General features: G+C 45.1%; 1 protein-coding gene across 2 annotated transcripts; it reads right to left on the reverse strand.

Annotated features, from left to right (window-relative positions):
• Window positions 1–9614: 9614 nt before the first annotated feature.
• Window positions 9615–27938, reverse strand: ZNF512 (zinc finger protein 512). 2 transcript variants are annotated; one of them, XM_021545156.3, is made up of 14 exons: window positions 27848–27938; window positions 25308–25366; window positions 23860–24068; window positions 22054–22143; window positions 19881–19964; window positions 18613–18737; window positions 18165–18251; window positions 16671–16769; window positions 16136–16303; window positions 15359–15553; window positions 14593–14694; window positions 12993–13055; window positions 12365–12463; window positions 9615–11905 (listed from the first exon to the last, which is right to left on the reverse strand). In XM_021545156.3, exons 1-14 carry the CDS (start codon window positions 27872–27874, stop codon window positions 11585–11587), a joined length of 1728 nt encoding a protein of 575 aa, XP_021400831.1. In that variant the 5' UTR covers window positions 27875–27938; the 3' UTR covers window positions 9615–11584. The 2 variants fall into 2 exon arrangements, with proteins under 2 accessions (XP_021400831.1, XP_021400833.1); XM_021545158.3 differs by lacking the exons at window positions 12365–12463; window positions 12993–13055.
• Between the last annotated feature and the right edge of the window lie 42 nt (window positions 27939–27980).

Genomic DNA, 27980 nt, shown 5'->3' on the forward strand with positions numbered 1-27980 from the left:
GTATTATATGCCTTGCACTACCTTGTACTTAGAAGTCAGTGGGGAAATCCAGCAGCAGCCTCAAGATCCCAGTCTCACCTCTATAGCCTGGCCTGCAGGCTCCAAAGTCCCAGCCTGCCCCTAGCAAATACGAGGTTCTGGGGGTGGTGCTGGCAGCATGAGAATGTCCTGCCCATCATGCAGGAGCCTCCTGTACCTGCATCACATCGCCCTGCTGTCACCTTCCTCTGCCCACCAGAGGAATATACCAGCAAGAACTCCCAGCACATCAGCACCTCTGCAACTGGGAAAGGTTTCTGCCTGTGCAGAATCTGCCCCATACTTCATAGTGCATAAATGCTATTGATTAAATGAAACCGACAAAGGATACATGGGTTTTGTGTCCCTAATCTAAGCTTTAGTTAGCTGCTAACTGGTGTGAGGTGAGCATTCACAGATTTATGAAAGCATGACATGACCTGCAATAGCTGGGTCCTGACCTGGGAGTCCTGGAGCTCTGTGACTGTTCCCCTCCTGGGACACAGCACTCTTGCAATTCATTCCTCCATATTATGGCTGCTCCTTTTTCCTGCTCCAGAGTCTCCCATGGCTAGTTGTTGTGGTATTCACATGCCCTCTGAATAGAGAGAGACTTAGCTTTCTCAGGATTTCTCCTGAGAGAAGCTGTGAGAGAAGCAGAGAAAAGAGAATCAGAACAATTCTTACCTCATTCACTACGCCCTGTTTGTGCCCATGTGGAATGTGGTCTGGAGATTGTTTACCCAAGGTGATTGCTTATTTGATTCTGGTGATGGTGTTTGGATTCACTGACCAATTGGATCCACGTGTGTGTCAGGACTCTCAGGAGAGAGTCACAGGTTTTCTAGTTAGTTGGTGATAGTTCTTGTTAGTGTAATATAGTTATAGTGTAATATAGTTTAATAAAGTAATTAATTAGCCTTCTGAAATTATTGGAGTCCTGCACGTCATTCTTCCTGAGTCAGGGACCCCAGGACTATAACTTGTGACCTAGCTGTGCCTATGGAAGCCGCTGGCAGCTCCAGCTGTGACTCAGATGGCCTTTTCCTGCTGAGCGGTGCCCCTCAAACAGTTGCTGTCTGGTCTAGAGGAGGGCTGGGCAGAGTGTGAATGCCAGACCTGCCCCTGCACCCCCAGACCCTGTCTCCCAACCAGCCCCATGCCTGCCCACCATGTCCTCTCTCCAGGGCTGTCTGCTGCTTCACATTAGCTGTCTCCACATTCACTGAAAGGAAATGTCCAAAGTTGCTGTGAGAGTTCATTTGTATCCACTTCGTCATGTCTGTGTGCTGGCTGCTGTATGCACCATTTCTCTCCCATGGAAGTGGGAATGAACACACTGATTCCCTGTGAGAATAATAATAATGGAGGGCAAGGGTACAGCAACATACAGACATTTTCTATAAAGCTGCTGCAGGGAAGTGCCCTATTATCCTCAGCCAAGGAACAGGGTCAGACCTGTCACCAGTCTGTGGATATCAGCACTTCATCAACACCCTGTGAACTTTATTAAATATGGAAAGTCAATCTGCTAATAAGTAAACACACTAATAATTAATAACTCCTGAGCCTCCTTTTGTGTTTGTTTATATGTTTTGCGATGACATCTTTTTACCATCTGCTGCATAATTGGATTTGGGGAATTCAGTACTGCCCAAGAACAGACACTTATACTTTCTATTATTACAGGTTATTGTGAAGTCAAGAGTTTTGCTGTGCCATTATGTGCATTGTGAAAAGTAATTTATTCTGTTGCATTTAGACCAGATGCCAAATTACTTCTTCTGGCACTTCCTAGCTTTTATTGTGAGAAACAAGTAATAACAGTTTGCTATCTATCTGCACTGCACCATCTGCAACACAGCAGACCCTGGTCATCTTTCACAACTGATAATTTCTTTTTTACCCTTTTAATATGGGACAACTGGACAGCATGTGGTGTTTGAGATGTGGGTTACCTGTGTGTCAATATATTCATAGTAGTGTTACCACTCAGCCCTTTCCCAGATCATTTACAGCACATGAAGCCACCAAAGCCAAGAGCCTGGTGAAGCTGAAAAGTGAACTGACAAGTCTATCAACAGCAAAGCATTCAACACTGTCATGGGCAGTGAACACACAAGTGATCAAAGTTGATGAGCAGCTCTGTCAAGCCCACACCTGAGAAAGAAGTTTATTTGTTATTGCTCAGATAAAAGCACAAAGCACCCAACATGAGGCACTTAACCCTCTTCATCTAGAGAATGGAGCACGGGGCAAACACTGGAGCGAAGGCTGCTCTGCAGTGAGCAGCTGCCATACAAAAGGGGGTGTTGTGGCCCTCTGTAATGGACACACAGCCTGCAAGGAACCTGCTCTGGCTCTATGCCTGATTCCATGTGAGTACTGGGATCTCTTCTGGGTGTCCAATTAGGAGCTTGAGTTATAAGGAGGGAGAAAACTCACCTGGCACTGCCTGGAAAACTCAGTGGGCTGGCCCTGGCTGGATACCAGCCGCCCATCAAAGCTGCCCCACCACTCTCCCCCTCAGCTGGGCATGGAAGAGAAAGTATAATAAAACACTCATGGATTGGGATAAAGATGGAGAGCTCACTCACCAGTTACTGTCATGAGCAAAACAAACTCAATTTTGGGAAATTTATTTAATTTATTACCAATCAAGTCAAAGTAGGGCAATGAGAAATAAAAACAAATTGTAAAACCATCTTTTCACCACCTCTCCTGTCTTCCCCAGCTTAGCTTCACTCCCACTTCTCTCCCTCCTCCCCCTCAGCAATGTAGTGGGACAGGGAATGGGATCAATTCATCACAGCATGTCTCTGCCACTGCTTCCTTCTCAGGGGGAGGGTTCTTACACTCTTCCTCTGCTTTCATATGGGCTCCTCCATGGGCTGTGGGTGGGTCTCTGCTCTCCGATGGACCTCTGGTGGCTGCAGGTGGGTCTCTGTTCCTGCATGGATCTTTTTGGGCTGAAGGTGGGTCCCTGCTGCCCCTGGACCCCACAGGCTGCAGGGGAATCCCTGCTCCAGAGCTTGGACCACCTCCTCTCATTCCTTCTGCATGGCTTGGAGGACTGCAGGGCTGTTTTTCTCACATACCCTCTCTCCTATCTCTGACTGATGCTGTACAGAGTTTTTCCCTTCTTAAATACCAGAGGCACTGCCACCATTGCTGATAGGCTCTACCTTGGCCAACAGCAGGTCTGTCCTGGGGCCAGCTGGCTTTGGCTCTGCTGGACATGAGGGAAGCTTCTAGAATCTTCTCACAGAAGCCATCTCTGTAACCCCCCCTCTACCAAAGCTCCACCATGCAAACCCAATACAATTCCCTTAAGAGGGAGTTTTGGGCAGAGCAGCTTATGGTGAAAGCCTAAATTATTCTGAGTTGTTTAGCCTAGAAACTATGAAACTGAGGGGGATGCGCTGACAGCTTCTCTTTCAATGCCTGACAGCTGCCAAGCATCTACGTGCTGCTGCAGAGACTGGCATGGCCTGTTCCATGTCAGGGGTAGAACTTCAGTCCGTGCTGATTTGGCCCACATGGAGACCAGGGCTGATCGTCCTCTCAGGGTGAGACTGCAGAATGTGGATTTCATTTCCAGCCACTCCTCCACCTCTGTCTTGCTGCCTCTCCTGACACCCTCTCCTTGGCATTGCTTCTGACAAGACCAAAGTAATTTTCCAGCTGCATCACTGGCACTGGGACCTGCTCCCTGTGTTTGCTTGTGCTGACTGTGTGACTGTTCCCGTAATTTGGGAGCAGAGATGAAGTTCCTGGAGAAAGGGGAGAACGTGTGCTTGCCAGCCAGCCTGGCTCTGCCAACCTGTCTGTGCTCAGTGCGGTGCTCAGCCCAGCTGCCCTGCGGTGCCGTGCTCCCCAAGCCCAGGGGCAGAGCCAAGGTGGTGTGGGAAGGAGGGGAGCCCTGGGTGATGCCTGTACCTCCATGGCATAGGACAGGGAGCTGTCAGGGACATGGGCACTGACACAGTGACACAGGGCACTGGGCAGCTCGTGTGATGGAGAGCCATTTGTGTGCACCAGGCCTGGCAGGGATGTGGTGCCACAGAACCTCTCTCTCCTGCTCAGGGGCTGATTGGGGGAGTCCTTGACTCAGTGACCGGTGATGGGAGGTGGCCAGGGACGTGAGAGACTGGACTTCTTTTGGGTGGCATAGAGCCAGCCGGCCACCCCACCTGGAGGGAGCTGTGCAGATCAGCCTCAGAGCTTTGAGCCAGCCAGGGATGTGACCTGTGCCTGCAGCAGGCAAGTGCTGGTGCAGCACCTGGAGCCATTGGGCTGGAAGTATCCTCCCTCCTCTGCCTGTGTTCTGCACAGCAGCAGTTCTGAGGCAGGGGCCAGGGCCAGGGTGGCTGGAGTCTGTCTTGAAAGATGGTATTTGGTGTAGCATGGCAAGATGTTTTGATGAGGAAAGAGTTCAGCAGTAAGGAATTATGAAGTAATCCTGTAGGCTTCAGGATATCCCCATTTTGAGCACCAATTCAAACCATCTTTGAGGGGCTTTAAGGGCAATATATAGATGTTATTGTGGCCCTTTCATTTTATAATACTGAATTTCATCTGCCATTTAATCTCCCAGTCACTCAGTATTCAAAGATGCTTTAGCACTTCTTTATGGTTGCCTTTTATTTTTTACTGCTCCATGTAATCCTCAAACCTGACCTTAGTCCCTGCCTGTTTACTTCCTGTGTCATGAGGGAAACATTTTGAACAGTCCAGTGTTAATGTGGATCCCTGCAGTGGCCTCACTCCCCTGAAAAAGCCAAATGTCTCCTCCAAATGCTTCCTCTAGCCCTTAACAAGACAACCATCCTGTCTAATGCATGGCAGTCTTGCTTTTTAAAGAGGTACAGGGCCTTGTCAAATGTTTTTGGAAATTCCAGTTTTCGGAAATTCCAGCTGCAGCTGCAGCAAAATTGGATTGAAGATATTTAACTCTGAGGTTCCCAGTACAGGAAGGACCTGGAGCTGCTGGGGTGAGACCAGAGGAGGCCACAGAGCTGCTCCAGGGCCGGAGCCCCTCTGCTCTGGAGCCAGGCAGGGAGAGCTGGGGGTGCTCAGTCTGGGGAAGAGAAGGATCCAGGGAGAGCTCAGAGCCCCTCCAGTGCCTACAAGAATGATGGGGATGGACTACTTAGTAGGGCCTGGTGCAACAGAAAAAGGAGCAATGGTTTAAACTGAAGGAGAGTCAATTTAGATTAGATGTAAGGAAGTTTTTCACAATGAGTGTGGCCAGACACACATACAGGCTGCCCAGAGAGGTGGTGAGTGTCCCCATGTTGCAGTAAAACAGTTGGGATCCAGTTTCTTCATGCAGAAAAAGCCCATTCTTTATTTACAAAGCTTATATACATAGGAAATATTAGAAGGTACTGTGTTAGACTTAATATATAATACAATAGACTGTTATTTAGTTTACTGGTTGGTAAATGACTAGGGTCTATATTTGTTAAATCTCTCTATTTTTGGTTAGTTCACATGTTTTGTTTTTTGATTTTTATGGGACAGATTTCTTGTTTATTACAGGTGCAATCAGTTTTCTTACTAGAATAGTTTGTTGTGCTAACTGCTTTAATTCTTACGCTTTTTTACATGGGAAGTTATAAGATAACTGCTAGCTTAGCTAGACTAGTAGGGTCTAAACTATATTTTATAAGGTCTTTTTTAAATACTATCTTTACTTATATGCAACATCCCATCCTTGGAAGCATTCAAGATCAGGTTAAATGGGGATCTGAGCAACCTGATCTAGTAGAAGACCATCTTGCTCATGGCAGGACCTTGGCCTGGTTGACATTTAAAGTTGACATTTAAACCTTCCAACCCAAAGCGTTCCATGATTCCATGTGTGGAAAAGTCTTCTTTGAGGTTTACCTCCTTACCAAGCACTTAAATCAGAGTAAGTCTGTCTCCCATTTACATCCTTCCTCTGCATATGAGCCCTCCTCTTTCCTGTAGTCCTTACTGCTGCACGGGCTGGTCTCTGGTTCCTGTGAGATGAAGGAGTGACCCACAAAAAGGGCACCATGGGTGCCACCTGTCCTGGCCACCACCACCTGGCACCACGAGTGCCACCTGTCCTGGCCCAGGCAGCTTTGCCTGCCAGGGCACTGCCTGAGCTGTAGCCAAGGGCAGGTGAGGGACCAGCCCATGCTGCAGGGGCACAGAGGGCCAAGAGCCTCCTTGGCCATGGGGAAGAACTGGAAAGAAAGCTGACAACAGTGGCTGTGATTTTCCCCATCTTTAATTTGGGTCTGCCTCCCCAGGAATCACTGGGACCATGTGTCTGGTTCTGGTCATTCTATGGTCCAGTGCAGGCTGTGTCTGTGTAACTACCTGGCTTTTGTCACCTTCTTCCGAAGAAAAACAGAGGCTTGCTTCTGAAATGCAACTGCACTTTTTGAAAACAGAAGCCTCTGATTTAGAAGACCTTTGAGCATAACAGATGGGTTTTTGGACCCAATACAGCATGCATAAAAGAGGACACTGTGCTAATTAATGTCTCAGCAGAGCTGTCTAATATAGCCACCACCCCTCCAATCTCACTCTCATTCCACTATATTTTAATGAGAAGATTGACCTACTTAATTTTGAAGGCAGCTGGCTTTCAGAGCCAAGCAACACATGAAGAAATAATGTCATGCTTATCAGTCCCACAGCATCCCAGGATGACATTAACCCTCCACGAGCCAGGAAGGTCACCGAGCAAGCACCTAGAACCAGACTGCTCCAGAAGCTGGTCCCAGGCCATGGCTCTGCTCCCAAATACCTGCAGTGGCACAGGGAAACATCTGATTTATAGGTAATGTCACTGCAAGAAAAGTGAAGCAGTAGAAGAGCTGGCCTGGCACAGGTGTGGTGTCCTTACCAACAGAGAAATGACAAACTAATGGGATGTACCCCAACCTGACAGCGATAGAGCTAAGTGCATGACTGCAATGATTTCATTCTCACACACCACACTCAGCACAAGACTGTTCCATACAGGCAGGACTGACAAACTGCACTGGATATCTCTGTGTGAAGTGCACCCAGTGTGACCGTTTCCTCTCAACAGAACAGCTCTATTTTTTTGCAACATTATTAAATGGCATTATTAAAAGAGCTTAAACCTTGAAGCTACTGCATTGCATAACTTGCAGGGAAGGATGGTAAGTGATCTCATGAAAATTACTGAATTATTATTGACATTTAACAAATCTTGGAACAATGGGGAAATCCTTGAGGATTAAGGAAAACCAATGTGGTTTCACAGAGAAGTTTTCTGTAAATATTATTCTTTAATTAACTGCAAGTCTGTTTTGGTAAAAGTAGCTGTTGACACCATCAATTTCTCTAAGGCCTTGTTCTTGGCCCCACATGTTATACAAGCCTCAGTGGAATACATTAAATTCTTGATATTAAATAATTGTAAATAAGGATTTGTCCTAGAGAGTCCCATACTCTGCAGCTATTTGACATCTTTATCAAGAATGTTAATGAAATTATATAACAATTGCAAAGAGAATCTGTATATTAAAACCGAGCTTTCTGGAAAATTTACTGTACAAAACATAGTTATTAAGGTCCCTGCTAGAGTAGTCCTGTGAAATACACCACAATATTTCAGAATGTGTTCATCATGTGCTGTCTGGCCTTAAACCCTGTCAAGTTTCTAGAAGCAAAATAAATGAGTCCTCAGAGGCATTTGAAGAACACCTGAAAAATGTACTTAAGAGGGTGAAAGTGAATATTAACAGTGTAGTGAGGGAGTTGAGGACAAAAAGGAAGTAGGTTAGAGCAGAGCAAGGTCATAATTTTCCCTTACATAAACTAGACTGTTACAGAATGCTGCAGCTGGTTCCTGGTTCATCCCCTCTGGACTTAAAAAAGTGAAAAATGCACCAACTGATATATTACATGTCAGCAAAGAACAATGCACAACAGGGAAAAAAAAAAAAAGAAAAAACCTGTTTTGACTGAGACTAGCAAGCCTCTTTAGCTCATACAGCAAATGATGTATGGTGTTAATTATGACTACAAATATGCAGGAAGAAATTTCTGATACCCTAAAGCTATTTCAGTTACCAGGACTCAGCAGTATGGGATAGAGAGGCTGAAATAAAACAAGTTCTGATGAGAAGACACAGCAGTTTTAGTACAATGAACCATTGCAACAAGTATTGAGTGACTAGCTGGTCTCTTTTGTCACTTCTGATTCTTCAAAACTGGAACTCTTCCTAAACATATACTTGCTTGAGTAGAATTGGTTAACAGCAAGGACCAGTTTGCTGGGGCAGTAGGCAGCGTTCCTCCAGGGCCTGTTGCCCACCCAAGCTGCTTGGTGCAATTGATTTGCTGGAGGAGATGGATGTCATCCAGAAAAAACTGGGGAATCCATGGACGGAGAGCAGCCTGGGGGACAAGGTCCTGGGATAACAAAATTAGGATAACACAACCTGGCCACATGCACAGGCAGCCCAGAAACCACCAGTGTCCAGTGGGGCTGCCTCTCCAGCAGTGTACACAGCAGACGAGGGAGGTGATTCTGCCTCTCTGCTGAATCCCCTGCCCCCAGAGCAGAGCAGCACGGATGCTTTGGCCCCACTGCAGCAGGATGCAGGTGCTCCAGGATGTGAGAACCCCGGCTTTGCTCTGGGGTCTCATATGGTGGTGAAATTCCTCCTCCAACCCGTGCTTCCATAGAAAAACTCCGCAGGCTTTAGCTGTTCGGTCTCAAGGCAGTTTATTGCTAGTTATCTGACAAGGCAGTTTATTGCTAGTTATGTTCTTGGACTGCAGCTGTTTGATCAGCGGCCTGGGTAGAGGCACACACACACACTGACATCCTCTCTATCTGCTGTCTTCTTCGTCTCCCTCCCCGCCCAGGGCTGTTGCTATCTTTTATAAGATATATTACGTATAACATGTTTACAATTATTCCCCAATACCTACTACCTACGTTGCCAAGTGCTTTTCTACTCTAAACCAATCTGTGAGTGCCAACATCACCAAGAACATGGAGGTAAGGAAAAAGAAGGAGGAAGAACAGGATCAGCCCACTTTCCTCCATCTTAGAACTTCTGACCCCCCTGTACATGTGTTAAAATCCCCCTGTACAATACTAAAAAAATTTCCCCTCTACTTTGTAACTACTTTTACTATACTATCTAACCTTTTGTGATTGCTTGTTCCACCTCCAAAGTTGGCAATTCATTCCATGGCTCAAACTCAAAATCACAGCTGTTTTTCAGCTGTCTGCCAGGGTCTAGAATGCCTCTGACCAAGGCCTGGAACCTCTAAAAATGACAGAGAGACATTTTGAGTTCCCACACCAGGACAGATCTCTCTCCTCACAAGCAGTGCACTGGCAGCAGTGTCACCACCTCATACCAGCTTGAACCAATCCCACAAACAATCTGCTGTTGTGCTGACTGTGATGGATCGTTGGAGAATGTTTTTTTCCATGTGCCATGTTATGTGGAGGAGTATGTTACTGAAGTGACTACAAAACCCAAGTGGTCACAAAGTATTCACATCTAGAGAGCAGGTCTAGTTAGTAACTCATAAATGACAGGAAACAGGACTCTAGACTTAAAACCATTGTGAAAAACCTTCTTTAATTCCTGGGTTTATTGTACTGAGTGGAAACGCAATGAACGTTTGCTCCAAGTACAACAATTGTGGAGTTCTGAAGAGAAACCACGAAGACAGCTGAACAGCACCGAAGCATGCAGGGCAACCCTGCAGGACAGCCCTGTGCAGTCTAGGGTGTGCTGAGGGAGGAGGCATGGCACCAAGAACACCACACAGCAAACAGACAAGGAACCACATTCTCGCACTGGTGACATTTAATTTTGTTGTCTTCTGATCTTGCCCATCTCACTGCAGACTCTACACACCCTGCACAGTCCACACATCTGCTTTCAGCACCTGCAAACGCAGCAGCACCTGGTTCCAAAGGCAGTTCTGGAGACCACCAAGGCCCTACAATATTCCCCACTGTAAGGAACAATGTGATAATGCCGGTACTAACACACATGTACAAACCTGCCTTTCCCCACACGTTGCAATGGCTTCCCTTGGAATTTCAGCATCAGCAACTTTGTCAGACTGCAAATTTTGCAATTTTCTGGTATGGTGGGTCTTTGGATAACAAATTCTGGAGAACTCATTCTTTGAAAAATAGGACTGCCTGTGCTGCTGTTTCCTGCTACCTTCTGTGACATCTGCTGCATTCAGACACTGAACAGGTTGCCCAGGGACACTGTGGATGCCCCAACTCTGGCACTGTTCAAAGCCAGGCTGGATAAGAGCTTGAGCAATGTGGTCTAGTGGGACGTATCCCTGCTCGTGGCAGCAGGGGGTGAATCTAAATGAATCTTTAAGGTCCATTCCAATCCCTTAACATTCTATGATTTAGAGACAGGAAGATATTATTCCTTATGATCCAGAGACAATGCCAACACACGACTTAAAATAGTGACCCCTCTTCTTTTAACCTTTTCTACACAGAGAAGACACTTTTAATACACCTCATTTGCAGAGAGAGATGATACTGAAAATAAACAGGTTATGCAAGACAATGAAGGGGGTATCTGCGGAGCAGGGGGGAAAGACACTGTGGGAGCACTGGCATGACAAAAGAACCACATGCTGGCAAGGCAGCTTTGTGGAACCCGGTCCCAGCACTAGCAGGCTGCTCACATAGGGATGCACTGTCTTGCAGTATGTCTCCCAGGTGAGCATGGAAGGATGTGGGCTTCAAAGGGCATACAAAGGCCTCTCAGTACATTAGTTACCAGGGTCTCTAAAAGGCTGGTGAATCTCCAAGGGGCTGGAGAGCATTCAGTTGTTGCAGCACTGGAAGACTTTCTACACATGTTTAATGCCCAGCATTACAGGAGACAGATGCCAGGGGAACAGTGGGTTCCTGACAAGGGTGATAATGAACTTCCTTCCCTTCCAAGTCTGGTGCTGAGCCTAAACACCGGGGTATGAAATAGAGCATTGTGCAACAGGATACAGCAAACACGGAGAAGGTCTCTTTTGTGGCAGCCTTGCTGACAACAGACAGAAGAGTGACAGAGCAATCCAGAGTCTTTGCATTCTGCACAGCACTGTTCTCATGTTTAGTTTGGGATGCATTCTGTGCAAGAAAGGACTTCCCCCTTGAAGAGACGTAAACATTGTGCTAGTCAGTCCCTTTTGAGAAGAACTGTAAAAAAGAACCCTGATCTCACACATCAGGGAAGATGACAAAACAGACACTTGCTATACTGGAAACCACTAAACAAGCAACTAGTATGACCAAACTGAGACTGCAACCAGAGCAGGAATCACACTGGGTACACTGTGAGTGCCACTGTCCAAAGGAACTCCATTGGCAGAAGCAACCTCTGCACCACAGCTTTGGTCTGAATTCTCACAACTGACCAGATGCAGAAGTTTCAGTATCAAAGTCACCTGCAGAACTGAGTCACAGTCCCAAAGACATTCAGTTGTTTATATCAGTGCTGTGAGTTATGAGCCTGACAGAAGTGGGGCTTGTAATTGAAAAGCTTTAGGATTACTCCTTCTCATCTTCTACAGATTTACTTTGGCCTCGCTTGCAGCTGGTTTTTGGAGCTTCAGCTCTCTGTGCAACTTGGGGTGCCCCTTCCTCACTGCTCGCACTCTCGTTGTCCACTCGTTGTGGACAACCTCTCTTACTTCTCGTTTTTCCAGCTCCAACAGTGGGGAGCTTCTTGGCAGTCAGGGTGCCAGCTCTCTTCTTTTTGCCCCTGGTCAAAGGACGTTTCTTCCGTTGCTTCTTCTGCTCTTCCCTTTGGCGAATTTTCATTAGCTTCTCAAAGCTTTTGGTGGTCGTTGTATTCACATCAAACCAGTCCTGCAGGTTTAGAAGGCAACAGGTTGGTATTTATCATGGTGGAAATACCAAATAAAGCCTATCGGGGCTTACAATATAGCTTCCTTGTGGGACAAGGTTTCCCTGAAAGGTAAGATATGGAAAGGCAACTGCCTAACAACGCTCTGTTCTTTGATGTGTCTCCTTAGGTGTCATTCTGTCTCAGAGGATTCAGATTTGATTTGACAGTTGCCTAGTTAAAGGCACAGGAAATGCTGCAGAGCTGAACAGAGCAGCAGCAGCAGCTTGGGGCAAGGCATGTGACATGACACAACATTTGCTCCCCAGACTAACACAGAAGACCAGCTAAGTTTAATGACCCTGTTCCCAACAGTGAGCAAGGAAAAAGTAAAACATGGCACACATCCAGCATTTTCTTCTTAAGACACTCTCCCCACCTCCAACATCCTGGGGTTTGAGGTTCCACTCTGCCTACCTTACCTCAGCATGCACAGAGTTGATGTGATACTTGACCCCACTCTCTGAAATGAACTCCTTCTCACACAGGAGACACTTGTATTTACCAGCCACAAAGTCTCCCTGGCATCAAAACAAACAAACAAACAAACAAACAAAATTCCATCAAGAGTTGCTGGACCAGGAGGCTGATAAACCTATCTATTTCATTTAAATTCTTGCTCAGATAGAACCCAGCAATAAAAACTAGAAGCTCTCATCCATAGCAGACAGCTTTAGCTACAGCAGCACTGACATGAATGAACAGTTGTGCCCATGAAGCACAGGACTGCTCTCTGAGATGGCATAAGGACTCCAGCTCTTGTAGCTCTGAACCTACAGGTAGAACTGCTGTGTCATTAAAAGGAATGCCAGTAAGGTACTTTCTCCTCTCTCAAGTATTGTTTACAATGGCAACATCCTTAGCACACAGGGGACCACCCAAACTGGGAGCTGGAATAAGGTGATCTTTAAGAGCCCCTCCAACACAAACCATGCCGTGAATCCACAAACTTGTGAGGATATCAGATCAGCAGGTGGCAGGACAAGAGCTTGAACAAAGTATTATCAGAGGGACAAGGACAGTGGAGCTATTAAGAGGAAGGCTACGAACCAAGGTACATGTGCCAAGGTGAGACTTGAGTCCTGAGACACTGCCATACACAGACTCACAACCCTGAAACAGTAAAAAAAAACCAACATAAACAATGTGCTACCAGGAAATCGCTTCTTCCTGGACAATAAAGCATTATTATGTCTGGAGGCCAATCCCAAAAGTGCAAAAGAGATGTAGAGGGAGGCAGATACTAATCCTCCACAGCCAGAAAGCTTCTGGTAAAAAGACCATTAGAAAAGTAAGCTTAGTATTTATATTTCCAGTTTCTGAGCACACTTGGACATAAAAGAGACTCCTGCAACAGTTATTCTCATGCTCTATCAACAGCCTGACTAGCATGACAGCTTTCTTTCTGCCTGAAGTGCAACAGAGAAAATTTTCAAGCAGAGCACACAGGGCAGGTACAAGACACTTCTCCCTCCTGCGTTGCTCATGTCTAGTGGCACAGAGCAGGAGCACAGCATCCAACACCCCTGATCTCAGCTAAAGAGCAGCTTTAGAGGCCTGGCCCATGGGGAGCTTCAGGCATCAGTCCTGGGGTACCACACTGAGCTCAGCCCTCAGCCCAGGTCCCAGAACAGGAGGCAGGAGCAAGACATGCTGCTGGGTCACTGGCTGGTGACACAGGACAGCTGCCCTCTGCAGAAAGCTCCACAGACAACATGGGGCTGCAATTCTGATCTTGAAAATGATACTAGCCAGAATACTGGGGAGAGTGCTGGGGGTGGGATAGGGGAGGGCTGGGGAAAGGCACCATCTATACACCAAACCCAGAGGGCAGCTGCCACTGATCCTTGGCTCTCTGACAGCATGCATCACACGGAGATGTCCACTACCACCTCCACCAGTGGGGCCGTTTGTTCCCACTGGATCTGACTGGTGATTGTTGTAAGGCATTGTGAGAAACTAAGCTTTCTAGTGCCTAAAGGCGTCCAAGAGAACCAGAGAGGGGCTTTGGACAAGGACCTGGAAAGATAGGACAAGGAGCAATAGCTTCCCACTGCCACAGGGCAGGACTAGATGGGATACTGGGAAGGAATCCTTCCCTGTCAGGGGGCTGAGGCCCTGGCAGAGATTGCCCAGAGAAGCTGTGGGTGCCCCACATCTGGAAATGCTCAAGGCCAGGTTGAAAAGGGCTTAAAGCTGGTCTAGTGCAATGAAGAAAACTTAAGTGCTGTGCCAGACAAAGTCTCTTTGTTCTGGTATTTCCAACTCTACTCCTTCCTTCTATAATTAGATTTAGATAGAAAGGCAGAGGCCTGTCATTTTTCCATTATTCAAACCTCCAAATGGACCAACTGCCCACCTGGATAAGAAAACTGTATCAGCCTGCCACCAAGTTACTGGCTCTCAAGTGTTCACACACATTCCCAAAAGGATCATCCCCAGGGCACTTTGAAGCAAAGACAAAAGGAGCAGCCCCAGTCATCCCCAAGACAAAACAGGGCCTTGATTACACTAAACAACCATATTGAGATGGAGCAAGTCTTGTCTCCCACAGAGAGACCAACTGCAGTTTCAGGATTGTGGGAAGCTGTTGGTTCATACAGACCTGAAATCTAACCCCTCTGGGGCTTCAGAAACAGTTAAGGATTACCTGATTTGGGCAGTGGACTCTTCGGTACATTTTTATCTCCGTTTTCCATTTGCACAGCACATCTTGACTAAATGTAGGCAGTCCAGGACGAGTGTATTTCAGCTGAGACAAAGATAGAATAGAGAGCTGGAAGTAATGCTGGCTATGCAGAATTTCCTCCTCTAGGCTGAGACAGAAGTGCTAACTCTTCTCCTACTCTAACAGGCAAACTCCCAATAATCAACGTTCTCTTGTCTCACCAACTCTCTAGAAACATAACTGAATCACAGTATCAGAATCTGAAACCTCCCATTGCCTTGACTACAATGATTCCTCTAAATGTCCTTACCCCACTGAAATCCATCGTTTTCCCTTGGTTTTTGCTCACAGCCTAACGAACGCTACTGGAAACTCTGAAGTCTAAAGAACTGTGAAATACCACAGCACATATCAGAGACTGGAAGGATTGCTGGGGCCTTACAACTCAGCAGAAGTGATCTTGATTCTATCACCTGTGAGCAGCACCATGCCCATAACTGGACATGTTCCTTGTGCCCACTGGGAATTCCAGCAATAGGACTCACCAGTCATTACAGCCTGCCTGAACAAAACACTGCACCACAGCAACTGCTGCTGCAGAAATACTGTGAGAGAGAGAGGAGAACGCAATTCCCCACGCAACAGACTGCTTTCCATGTGCCATAAACATGGAGTAGGAGCCAGCACAAGACTCGTTAGATGTGGAGGTATAAACTTGAACCCTATAGAGCATTTTTAAGGCCTGTACCTTCCGGTCATCTGGAATCAAGTCCTGCAGAACTTTTCTTTTGGGCCACTCTTTGGCCAGCTCTTCTCCTGCCAGCTCATGGAGATAGTAGATTGCCACCTTTGCAGATCTCCTCTGAACTCTGCCTGTGTTGTTTTGCTCCTGGTTCATTTCTTTCAGGTTCTCAGTTCTTCTCTCCTCATGGAGGAAAGTGGCCTGCAATGAAGGCCCAAAAAGGTGAGCCTCTTTCACTAATTCCTATTTCAGTTACACTGAATGTTGGGAATAAATATTTTGCCAAACCCCTCATAAATAGGTTGCATCAGCTATGCTTTACTGTCACAGACACAGACACATCCCACTGGTCAGACAGACCCCCAGAACTGCTCACAGGGATCACAGCAGTGAGGCTCAAGCAGAAAGCTTCACGCAGCTGCTAGTCTTGAAAGGTATTCCATCATTCACTGTAAAACCCTCATGGACAACAAGACAAATGATGAGTCTCTTAAGAGTAAAGGAAAGCATCTCACAAGTTATGGTAGCACCACTCTTTCATGGAGCAAAAGTCAGCTCATTTACTGCTGCCATGCTGATTTACTATTAAAAACTTCATCCTAGTCACAGACAAGCAACAGAAGGAAGCTATCAAGGACAAAATAATCCAGGGGCAGGAAAAATGCAAACATTTGTGATCTGTAATTACCCAACAAAGCAGCTGACAAAAGCCTACACGTGTCTCAAGCCTGAGTGGCTGAAGTCCCATCCCAGTCCCCTGATACCACTGCAGGGCGCACTCACCGGCCCATGCTTCGATCGGAGGTGGTAGACAAGTCCTGCCTTTGATCTGTATGCTTTCCCACAGTGATGGCACTTCATAGCCATTTTCTCCAGCTCAGAAGCAGCCTTCCCACATTTTTTAATGTGATATAAGTACCCCATTATGCTGGTGAAGCTGCCTGTGCAGCCCTGTCAACACAAAAGGAAAATACATGGAAGAAAACCGTTCTTCAGGGATTACATACCCAGTTCGAACAGGATCCACAGTTTGCTGACCAAAGTACTATCACTGATCCTGACAGAGCAGAGACAGCAGGTAGAAAACTTGGACAGACAAAATCTGCAACAAAGAATTGGCACTGAAATAACTATTAAAGGTCTCTTTTAACCCAAACCGTTCTATGATTCTATGCTACTCTGCCTTAAAAGCTTAGCTGGGATCTTGAAACAAATCTTGTTTTGGTCAGCACCAGAGCACACTCAACAGCACTCTTGTGTTTCATGTTTATGCATAAAACACTGCTGTTTAATTGACACTTTGCACAATGCAGCTTACCTCCCTTGTACACTTTAGTTTTCCCATTCGCTTCAAAACTTTCCGAAGGCGGTCTCGCTCAAGCTGCTCATCCAATTCTTCTCCCTCCTTCACAACTGGCTAAAGCACAGCAAAAAGATTAATGAAAAACACAGGATGCTCAGTATTTACAGTTCTCCTCACAGGGAATTCACTACTCACACGGGGGCAGGAAAGCTTCTAAAATAATACAATCTCTGCAGCTTACAATTTTACAGACATGTATTTACTATAATGATGATTTTCTGAATCTGTGCTGCTTTTGGCTGGGGTGACAGTTGTTGTGGGGCTGTGTTTTGGATCTGTGCTGAGAACTGGGCTGACAGCTCAGAGATGGCTTTGCTGTTGCTGAGCAGCGCCTGCACAGCACTAAGGGCTCTTCTCAAGCTCCTCCTCCAGAGTGGCCTGGGGGTGCTTTGCTTGTGTGCTTAATCTATTGAACTGTCTTTATCACAGTCCATGAGTTTTCTCATTTTGATTCTCTCCCCCATCCTGTGGGTGAGGGAGAGAGTGAAGGGCTACATGGGGCTTGTCTGCTGACTGGGGTTAAACCAAAGGATAATTTAACTGGGGTTAAATTATCTTTAAAGGGAGTAAACTGACAGAAAATTATGCATCTTAAACATTTACTGGTCCTCCTGTTTCCACTCAGCCCGCCTAAAGTGAAGTAGACTGCTCGTAACAGTTACTCATCTGTGCAAAACTACAGCTCAGGTCTCTTATTCTCTCTTTGATGCTTATTGTATATTATTTCCTACTTTACCTAATATTACACCTAGACTGAGTAAAAAGATAGAATGCAGTGACAGATCTAATCCTCAGGGCCAGAATGTGATCCCTGGCCTGCATCATTTACTAATACAGCTGTAGGTTCAGAAACTGTAGTACTGCACATCATGCCAAAAAAATTCAGAGTGAATTATCTGAACTTTACACAAACTTCCAAATAACCTTTTCAAAAGTTCTAATTCTTCACAACTACAGTTCTCCCCACAACAGGAGACATTCCCATCTTTAAAGTAAGAGCAAAGAGGAAAAGCAGATTGTAGTATTAGTACTAATCAAGTGTTAGATTAGTATTTTTATAGTAAAGAAAGATGAGAACTAATTGCTGCTTCTGCTATTTTACTTCAAATCTAGTCTGCTTTGGATGAAGAAAAAACCTCCTCCTTTCTAGCAAAGGACTGAAAATGGCAGCCTAATCTTTCTCCTTCTGATTGGGAATGCCTTTATGTGTGACTTATTACCAGCCTAAACAGAATTTCATCCCTCTTTCTATGTGGCATGCCTACCATCTCTGGTAACATTCTACTGTTTTTCAGATGTCAAGTCTCACTGGAAAAATAATAGTTTAACTAGATTTGAACAGCTAGAACACTTGAAAAAGGCACTTCATGTTCTGTGTCTGTGTCTAGCAGGAAAGGAGCAAAGCCTGTCCTGCCTGTAGGAGTTTAAGGTGAACAGCAGCTATGTTACCTGATTGTTATGGTCTGCCATGACATGGTATTTCATCCCTGCTAAAGACTTCAGCTGCTTTCCGCAGTGATGACATGTGAACATTTCCTAAAAATAAACAAGGACGTGGTGCATTTAACTGTAAATTAACCACAGCTATGGAAAACTCTTGTGGGGGAAAGGAGCAGGAGAGCAGAACAATTTATTTGGGCCCGGTAACTCTCTTGAAAGAACCAATTTTATGGAGTCTAAAATCTAGTGGAACACCTTTGTTCACTACCCCAAACCTCCAGCAACAGGCTGGGCAAGAAGCACCAGTCACTGTTCTTACAGATGTATAAAGGACTCTTGCTTAGGGACATGATGATGAGACAAAACTGGTTTTAAATATAACACAAAACAGGCAGACATTTGTATCAGTAAACTGAAGAGGAGTAAAGAAACCATTGCTCATCTCTCACGTTCTTACCTTCCTGCAATTCACCATATGTTTCTTCAGTCCTTCTACAGTTTTCCTCACCACAGCCTGGCACGTGGGACAGGTAACTCGGCCTTTGTCCTGAATTTCTAAAGACCACTGCTCTTCCATACTACCTGTCAAAACACAACATTTAGAACACAAGTGCTAACACAACATCATTTTTTTGTTTTCTTCCTTAGACGTGCACAGTGAACCCTAAAAAGAAGCAGGCCACATGCTACCAAACTTGTGTCCAGCTGCACTTCAACACATGCAGCTCCTTTACGGCTTTAGTTATGGAATGTCACAAGGCACAGATCACTCACTTTCAAGGAGCATTTTACAAACACCCTTTGATCTAACATTCTCTTGTAAGGTGTGCTCTTCTACCTGACCAGTGGACATTTTTTCTCTGTTAATGTCTGTCACACAATTACTTTAGCATGCTGAATAAACTCTTCTTTTGGCCAAAATGTATTCATAGTAAAAGCAGTCACAGACCACCAGGGCAAGTTACTCAACAGCCAGGGAAAAGCACCCTGTGTGGCATGGTTTTCAGCTTCTGGCCTCTTTATGAAATTCCAAACAGAAATTTGGCATAATCCACAAGAATTATAAATTACTGAAATAAGTTCTGGAAAGAAAGTGGTTTAGCAGCCATCTGCCTGAATTCTTACCGTAACAAGATCCACAGCCTCTCCTCTTTTTCCACTAATAACAGGCACAGGCTATCCCTCTCCTGGGGAAAGGTTTGTGAATCAAACAGCACTTGGCAGAAAACTGGGGTGTTTAATGAGTGCTGTGATTTACAAATACCAAGATATTCCACTCGCTGAACCAAGGCTAATTTTATTTTTCTAGGACAGATTGCTTGGGTCTCTGGTTTCCCGAAAAGGTGATCTCGCAGCAACAGCTATGGAGATTTTCCTAAAAACATACTCTGCTGAGTGAAAACTATAAATATTTTAATGAGTTTTTAATGAGTTTAATGATGCAACTATTTTAACAGGCTTTTGTTCAGTTCAAAAAGTGATTCCTCCTTCACTGTTACATTATGTAATAGCAAGAGCACATGGAACTACACTCAGGCAGTGTGCAGTCCTTTTATTCCTACTCTGCACAGTGCCAGGACAGCAGCCAGCTCCTCCTTGTCAACAGTACATTGAACTACTGAATGGAAACACCAGAAGCACAGCTGTTTCTCAGATTCAAATCCCAGAATCATATTTATCTTTTATCTGCTTCATGAACAATTCTGAGCTACTGCCTCTTCTTACCTGCATCATAGGTTTCTGGCTCTTTCTGAACAGTTTGGCGTTTCGTTCTGGAATTTTGTTTTTTCCCAGTTTGCTGTTTTTTCCCTGTTAAAACACAAACAAGACAAGCCAGAAGACTCAGTTGTGCTAGCTTTGTTACAATAAAAAGCAGATTTTTTTTGCTAGAAGGCTGCTATTTAGTCTGCTGTCTCAAAGTTATTCAGAAATGTTCAATGCTTTTTTTTTAAAGCAATGTCAAGATTATGTTTCCTACTCCCTTTCAAGATCTATTTATAGTGGCAAGCATTAGTCCCACCCAAATACTTTTAAGTTCTATGGTTGTTCATACTCAAAGCTCAGGGGATGGGAACTCTTCACACTGACACATCCTCTCTGCACAGTTTGGCTGAGTCCATCTGATGACAACCAAAATGAGGAGTCTCATTGCTCTACTCGTTCCTGTCTTCCTTAGACTAAAATACTCTTATTGTTTCAGCATGGGTTATGCTGTTTGCTCTCATCTCCTTGTCCTCTTCAGCTGTCCCACACATTTCCTGAACTGCAGTGCCTACTCCTGGAAACAGCACTCCATGGTGACCCTGCATTAAAGCAAAATAATTACTTCACATGTCTAATTACTTCACAGTCTACATTCCTCCTCAAAGCTCTCAGTCTAACATCTGCCTTCTTAAAAAAAACCACCATGACACTGCTGGTTCCCAGTCAGCTTTTGATCTGCTATGGATCCTGAATCCTCTTCTGAAGCACTGACTCCTGGGAAGCTGCTCGTTGTTTTTCAGCTGTGACAGTGTTTCTTCCCAAACAACTTCTTCTTAACCATCTTGAATTTTACATTGTTCTCTGTTCTATTTTTAAATTGTTTCTTTGTTGTCACAACCACTTTCACTTTTAGCCTTTTCTCCAGTACACTTGCTGTCACTTTCAGCTTTGTGCTGTCTATATGCTTCCAAGTCCTTGGTGACAGAAACAATAGTCAGAATTGAATACAGGTACATTCTGAGAACCATCTTTTCCACCTCCTATTTCACCAGGCTAGTGACCTCATTGTAGAAGGCTATCAGGATGATTTAAGCATGAACCCATGTTAACTACTCAAAATCCCCATCTTGTCCTTCATGTGTTTGGAAATGCCTTCCAGGATGATTCTCTCCATCAGTGTCCCCCAGGGACTGAGGTGAGGTTGAATGGCCTGTAGCTCCCCAGATCTTCCTTTTTTCTGTCCTTGAAGATACGAGTGGTATTTTCTCTCTTCCAGCCTCCAGGAAGTTCTGCCAGTCTCCATGACCTTTCAGAGATAATCAAGAGGGGCCTCACAATGACATCAGCCAGCTCTCAGCGCAACCCGTCAGGCCCCACGGGACTTGAAATCATAAATTGTTTAGGTTGGAAAAGCCCTCCAAGATCATCAAGTCCAACAGTTCCCTCCACGCCACGAAGGCCACTGCTAACCCATGTTCCCAAGTGATATATCCACATGCCTTTCAAATCCCTCCAGGGATGGGGATTCCACCACTGCTCTGGGCAGCTGTGCCAAGGCTGGACAGCCCTTTTGGGGAAAAAAATTGCTCCCAGTATCACACCTAAACCTGGTGCAATTTGAGGCCATTTCCCCTTGTCCTGTCACTTTCATGGAAGCAGAGCCTGAAACCCCCTGGCTGTCCCCTCCTGTCAGGGAGTTGTGCAGAGCCACAAGATCCCCCTGAACCTCCTTTTCTTCAGGCTGAGCCCCTTTCCCTCAGAGAAGGTGTGAGTGCACTGCTCCTCAGAGCAGGGGAGCTGGTGACAAAGGACACCTTCCCTGGTCTTTCCTTTGCTGTTCATGCACTCGGAGAATGCTTTCTTGTTGCTGTTCACATCCCTTTCCAGATTCAACTCCAGGCTGACTTTGGCTTTCCTAACCTCGTTCTTGCAAGACTGGACAGCAAATGTACACTTCTGTGTCACCTGCTCCTACTCTCACCACTTGTACACCTTCCTTTGCACCTAATCACTGATTGACTTCTAAAACAGACTGAAATTAGATCATCTCCCACTGACTTAGCAGACACCAGTCAACAGCTTCCTAGAGCAAAACACTCAGAATCAGAAAGAGTTTGAAGACTCCAGAAGATGTCATTTGGGCAGACAAGTTGAAGTACCTGTAGGCTTGTAATTGGGAAGTTATTTGTATTACCTGAAATCTTTCGCTTCTTCTTGGGAGAGTCTTTAACATCTTTGCCTTCCCTTTGCTCAGATTTCCTCTTGCCTTTCAACAGTACTTCTCCTGATAAGTAAAAACAGATATGCTTCAATCTCAGTATTCAGTCTGGATAACAGCTTTGAGGTCTACTGCCTCATCTTATCCTTGTATTCGATACTCAGTTAAAAAAAAAAAAAAATTAGCTCTTGTGAGGCACCTGGATACCAGTGAACTGGACACAGCCTTCTCACGCAGCAACATTTAGACACCCCATGGCCCACAATCCTGTGATACAGCAGGTATGTCAGAAACGGTGCCACAGCATGGCCTGGAAAAATAATCCTCAGGAAAAGAGACAGAAAGCACTAGATTATGTGATAAAAAACTCACCTCAACTCACACAAAAAGGAGCACACAAAAACTCAAATAATATCATGCCTGCCCTGAATATTTCCAAGCCTATCAAAGTCTTGTCTCCATGAATACAGATGAGCACAGAAGCACAATGGTAGGCAGGGAACACCAATTATAGACTTTAAAAAACAGACAGCTTCCTCCTGGGTCTGTCCCAGGACACCCACAAGTCTGTGGGAACCCCTCTCTGAAGCCCCCTTTGGGAGGGGGGAACAGTGAGAAGGAAAAGAGTAGTGTTACTGCCTAGTGTTATGTAGCGCCTAGGATCGGAGTGGAGAAAAATTCAGGATTACACAAGACCAGGATAATCAAGAGTGGTATCAAAGGGAGGAAAAGGGACAGAATTACTCAATTTGGGGGTGATCAAGTGTGGGAAAATAGAGGTGTAAGAGGATAGCAAAAAACACCTGCCTGTAAATAGGTGACTGGTCAGTGAAGAAATCTTGTTATGTCTGACACCAAGCAGGGTCTGAGTATGAGCCTGTCTGTAAGGAGGTCTTCACCGATGCTCCTGGCATGGCTCTGCAGGCCTCAAGGGCCAGCGTATCCATGGCCCAGCAACTGAGGAGACTGGGATCCAAAGGTCAGGCACTGAGCAGATTGAGTGTATAAAGGTAGAGGCTGTTGGTGCTGTTTGTGTGCATGTGGCTCCTGTTCATGTATGTGGTAGGTCTGTGTTTGTTCCTACAGGAATAGTCACTCAGTCTGGCTAGTGACTGCACCTGGGACTGTGCAGCTACAGCAATCTCACTTCTATCAAACTACCAAATTTGCCTCTTCCCCCAGTAGAATGGAATATGGATACTGACTTAGAGGTCAGAAGAAAGTGCATTAAAGATTATTGAAATTTTGACTCTCTGACATGCAAGAAGTTTGGAAAACAGCTCCTAGGCCAGGAAATCTGAATGCTCCTGCAACAACCTAAGACCCAAACCAAATCATAAAATTATAACTGACAAATGTGAGAAAATAAAGACATCCTTAAAAAAAAATATATACCAACCATAAAAGCTGTATCTAATCCCAAATACTACTGAATGGTCCCCTTTGCCACATCTTTAGTGTTGACAGTTCTATATTTAAAGCTCTTGAAGCTTATTTCTGATATGATTGGTGTAACTCTTACCTCTTCTACAGATAGAACTGAGTTGAGGCACAGAATGATTATTTTAATAGACAAGTGACTCAAAAGCAACTGTATAATGTCAGAGAACTGTACCCGTATTTGTGCAGTGGCAAAAGTTAATCTCTTCTAATACATGAGCAGCACTAGCAAGCTTGTAATTTTTGGCTAAGTTGCAGCATGTCTTTCATGAGCAAAACTAATCTCTCACTGAAGAACCAGAGAGAAAATCAGTTTTGCCTTGGACCAGCAGTGATAAATACCTTTTTTTTCTGAAGATTTGTTCACACTGTTTTTCATTCCTCTCATTTCCAACCAGTAAGCAGGCCTGCGAATGGTCCGCTTGCTCCTGGGCTCTGCACTCCCATTCACTGGGCTCTTTGGGGAGGCAGAGGAAATATTGGTGACTGTGTCCTCAGAGTCACTGTTCACTCCTACAACAGCAGCTTCCACCTCCTCAAGTTGCTTAGACCTGGAAAACATCAAGTCCTGTGTGTATGGATGCATACTTGTATACGGATGTATATACACACAACCACAATAAACTTGACAAACAACATCCTTTCATCTTCCCAAGTATTATAAAAATAAATATCACAGTTCACAGAATCACCTGAGGTTAGGGAACTGTAAAGTGCCAGCAAGATAAAATGTCCTCAGTGCTGTTTCCTAGTACATCTTTTTGATAATGACAATTAGTGAGATCACAGGAGAAACAGGAAAAAATATTCCTCCTACCTAAAACTTTCAACTTTAGAAGCAGGAGCAAGTGAATCTTAATTTAAAAATATGCATTTATTCTTGCAATATAAGAATATTTCTGCAGCTCATTATTACAAAAGAGACATTTTCCATCCCACAAAGGGCAAATCTCCTTCAGTCTCTACTCCCAGAATCAGGGCTGGCGCTACACAATTAAAGATTGCATGCCAGTAAGAATTTTAACTAGCAAAGCTTTCAGCAATGAAGACAACCTTCCAATATATCCTACAAATCACTCTACATTAAGATTACTTCAGGCTAATTAGCAACACTGAATTTTTTTCCTAAAGATCACAGGGAATTTTGCTTCCCTGTTCCAAAGTATTTCTCTCAGGCCGTGAAATGCCTAGACATCTACATTCCTGTACATGACAGCAAACTGAATGAGGTGTCAAAGAAACACAGAGTATCTATTCTCTGGGCAAATACTATTTATTCAAAAAGGAAAGAAAGGGAACACAAACATTTTGCTATGTATCCCATTGCTACTACAATTAACAACTGAATTAAGTAGATCACTCAAGTGATGACTGTGATGGCCACTCTGTCAATACTCTGAGCTGTGGAGCTCACCTTTAATACATCAATCCAGGAATTAACAAGGGGGGACACTGATGGCACCAGGTCAGGTCATGCAGAAGTATAGGGAGAAGATTTCTCAAATTGAAGTCTGTAAGTTGCAATCACACCCAGACTACATACATTTAAGAGCACCATTTGGTCTTGGACTTAAAATATTTTATCTTCACAATGCTAAAATCCTTTTAAAAAAGAAATGAAAGCTAATACACACTGAAGTGTCAGAAAAGCACTTTTCCTACAAAGCAGTAGGTGAAGTCAGCTGAGACTCCCAACACATTAATTAAAATTGTTGCAGCTCTTAAAATTCAGAAAATTCTCAGCTTTTTTTCTTGCCTTCAATCAAACCAGACAAGAAACATTCACATACTTTTTATTTCCCAAGGACTTCTTGTGCTTCTGTTGTCTGTGATGTCCAGTCCTGGTGTCCTAACAAGGCAGAAAAAATCACATTAGCAGCATCATTTGTTTTCTTTTAGCATGTTTTACTATGCAGTGAAGCATAATTACCTGCACTTTGAGGATGCGCATACACCACCCTCTGAAAACGAAATTACTGCTTTCTGAAACTAGAAGTGCTTAACCTTTCCAACTACAGCTGAAGTGGACTGGAATCAAACCAGGGATGAGCTCCTCCACACTCCCCATATGAAAGAAAATCTTTACCCTACAATGGGACGTGATGGAGTGTTCTTTGTCTCCAGTACATTCACCCATATATGTTTTCTGCCTATACTTTATCACCTGATGACAAATATTTTAGATTCAAATTTGCTAGCTTTTACACAGTATTTAGTTTTCCTTAATGAAGTATTTCTTCCATTTACCCTGCCAAGAACGTTATCTCTAGTCTCCTTCATGCCCTCCTTTTTATCTTGCTTTATCATACCCCATGAGCTGCCCAGATGTTCACTTTATCCACATCACAGAATCCTTTTTCTTACTTAACAAAGATTTTTTTTTGTCATTTATCACTTGCTGTGCTCCTATTGAGACAATTTAACACATCTTCATAAAAGTATGTGTATAAATCAGTTGAATAACTCATTTGTTGTAGGTTGCTCCTAGTGTGTGGACAATCACCTACCACCACCATCTTCCAAATGCTAATAATGAATGAATGCCATTCTTCATTAGAAAACTCAGGATAAAAACAGTAATTATACAGACTAGAAAATAAAAATCACTGCCCAGCAGAAGTATAAAGAATAACAAAAGTGCAACGTAGGGAACAAAAGTAGTATTTTGCCATAAACAGGAATTGGCTAAGAAACTGGAAGAACCAAAAAAACCCACAAAAAACCTAACAAGAACCAAAACAAAACAAAACACCCTGAAAAGAAAAAACAAAAAAATCCAATGAAACAAAACAAAAAAAACACATACAAAAAAGGAAAACAAGAAAGAAGAAATTATAACTAAATTACATATCTTCTTCATAGGAAAATGTGATGCCCACTATCAACAGTGAGAGACATCCCAAGCACTAGTTAAGAAGTTCAGCAGCGGGCACTAATACCAATATATGAATGATTAAACTGTGCCTACACCCTCCAGCCCCAGAGTCTCCTCATGGAAATGTTAGGGAAGCAGCAGGAGAAAATTCACAACTGCTTGATCAATGAATTCACAATCAAATTTTGCCTCCTTGGAAGAAGGAAGGTAATTGGACGTTTGTGTTTGCACTATTTACACCCAAACAGTAGCGTCAACAGCACTGTCTGGGAAATCCCCACATGAGAAATGTGTAGAACCCTCACTGAGAAGCAGCCAGAAAAAGTCAGGGCTATGAGTTTACAATGGTAAAAACAAATAAACAGGCAGGTGGAGTCTGCTGCAATTCACTGGCTTAATCTACAATTAGAAGAACTGAAATTACAAACATGGTGTGTGTATCAAGATTCATGGGGTTTTCATAACTAAAAAAATTTGCGTTAAGAGTGAGGATTACTATGAAAAACTCTGGTAGTAGTTAAGGATCTGTAATAAAAAAGGAGAGTGAAAACGATCTGTCAGGCTTTACTTACTGAGAAGTTAATAACAGCAATTATAAAGGAAACATCTACAGAAACTGGTGCTTAAGTTCTGTGGTTTTTTTTTCCTTTATACACTTTACTTCCTACTTAAAAAACAGAGACCTAATGTATGCAGGAATGCCCAACGGCTGGACACAAGGAAAACAGAAAAGTCACCTTCCTTGCACAGGTGAGAAGAAGTCAAACAGCAGCCCAGAGCCTGAAAAAATCGGGAGTGGTGAATTCTGTCTGCCCGTGGACTGCGGCCCATTCTGATGAGACGGAACACGTCTGCTGCTGGAGCTGGAACACGGGCTAGAGACAGCATCCAGCTCAGCAAGACAGTGCAGAAGCACAGCACCGAAGCCCCCTGAGATGAGGAGCTGGTACAGAAGCTGGAGTGATGAAGATGCCAGCAGGGACACCGGGCATCCTGCGGGCCCGACTGTCCCCGCGAGGAGCGGGAGGCTCTGGATCCTGTGGGGAACTCCCTGTTCCAGCCCCGCGTTCCCGTTCCTACCCGCACATCTACCAACAACTACAGCATCCCGGACAAAGCGCACCCCGGCGCCAGCAGCGCCCCGCTCAGGCGTCCTGCCCGGCTCCGGGCCGAACCGAACCGGGCCAGGCCCGAGGCCTCGGGGGACGGCCTGGCCTTCGGGCGGAGCGGGACGGTTCCCGCGCAGCTCCCCGGGAGCCCGAAGCGAGCCTGCTCGCCGCCCGCTCAGGGCCGCTCACCGCGCCGGGCCAGGCCGCACAGCCCCGCCGGCGGCCCGGGGAAGCCGGCTCGCTCCCGCGATCCCGACGTCGGAACCCATCTCGCGATGACCGCGGACCAGCTAGACTCTCCGGGGCAGCCGCCGGTGGCATCGGTGAAAAGACTGCGAGCACTCACCGAGCCGCCGCCACTACCGCCCCGCATGGTGCCGGTGCCGCCGCCACGTCAGCGCCGCGCCCGCCCGCGCAGTCCCGGCCGCCGCTCCCGGCCGGCCCCTCCAGCCCCGCCGCGCTGCGGCTGTCGTGGCGCG

This window comes from Lonchura striata, chromosome 3 (assembly GCF_046129695.1).
Source record: "Lonchura striata isolate bLonStr1 chromosome 3, bLonStr1.mat, whole genome shotgun sequence".
In the NCBI taxonomy this organism is placed as follows: Eukaryota; Metazoa; Chordata; class Aves; order Passeriformes; family Estrildidae; genus Lonchura; species Lonchura striata.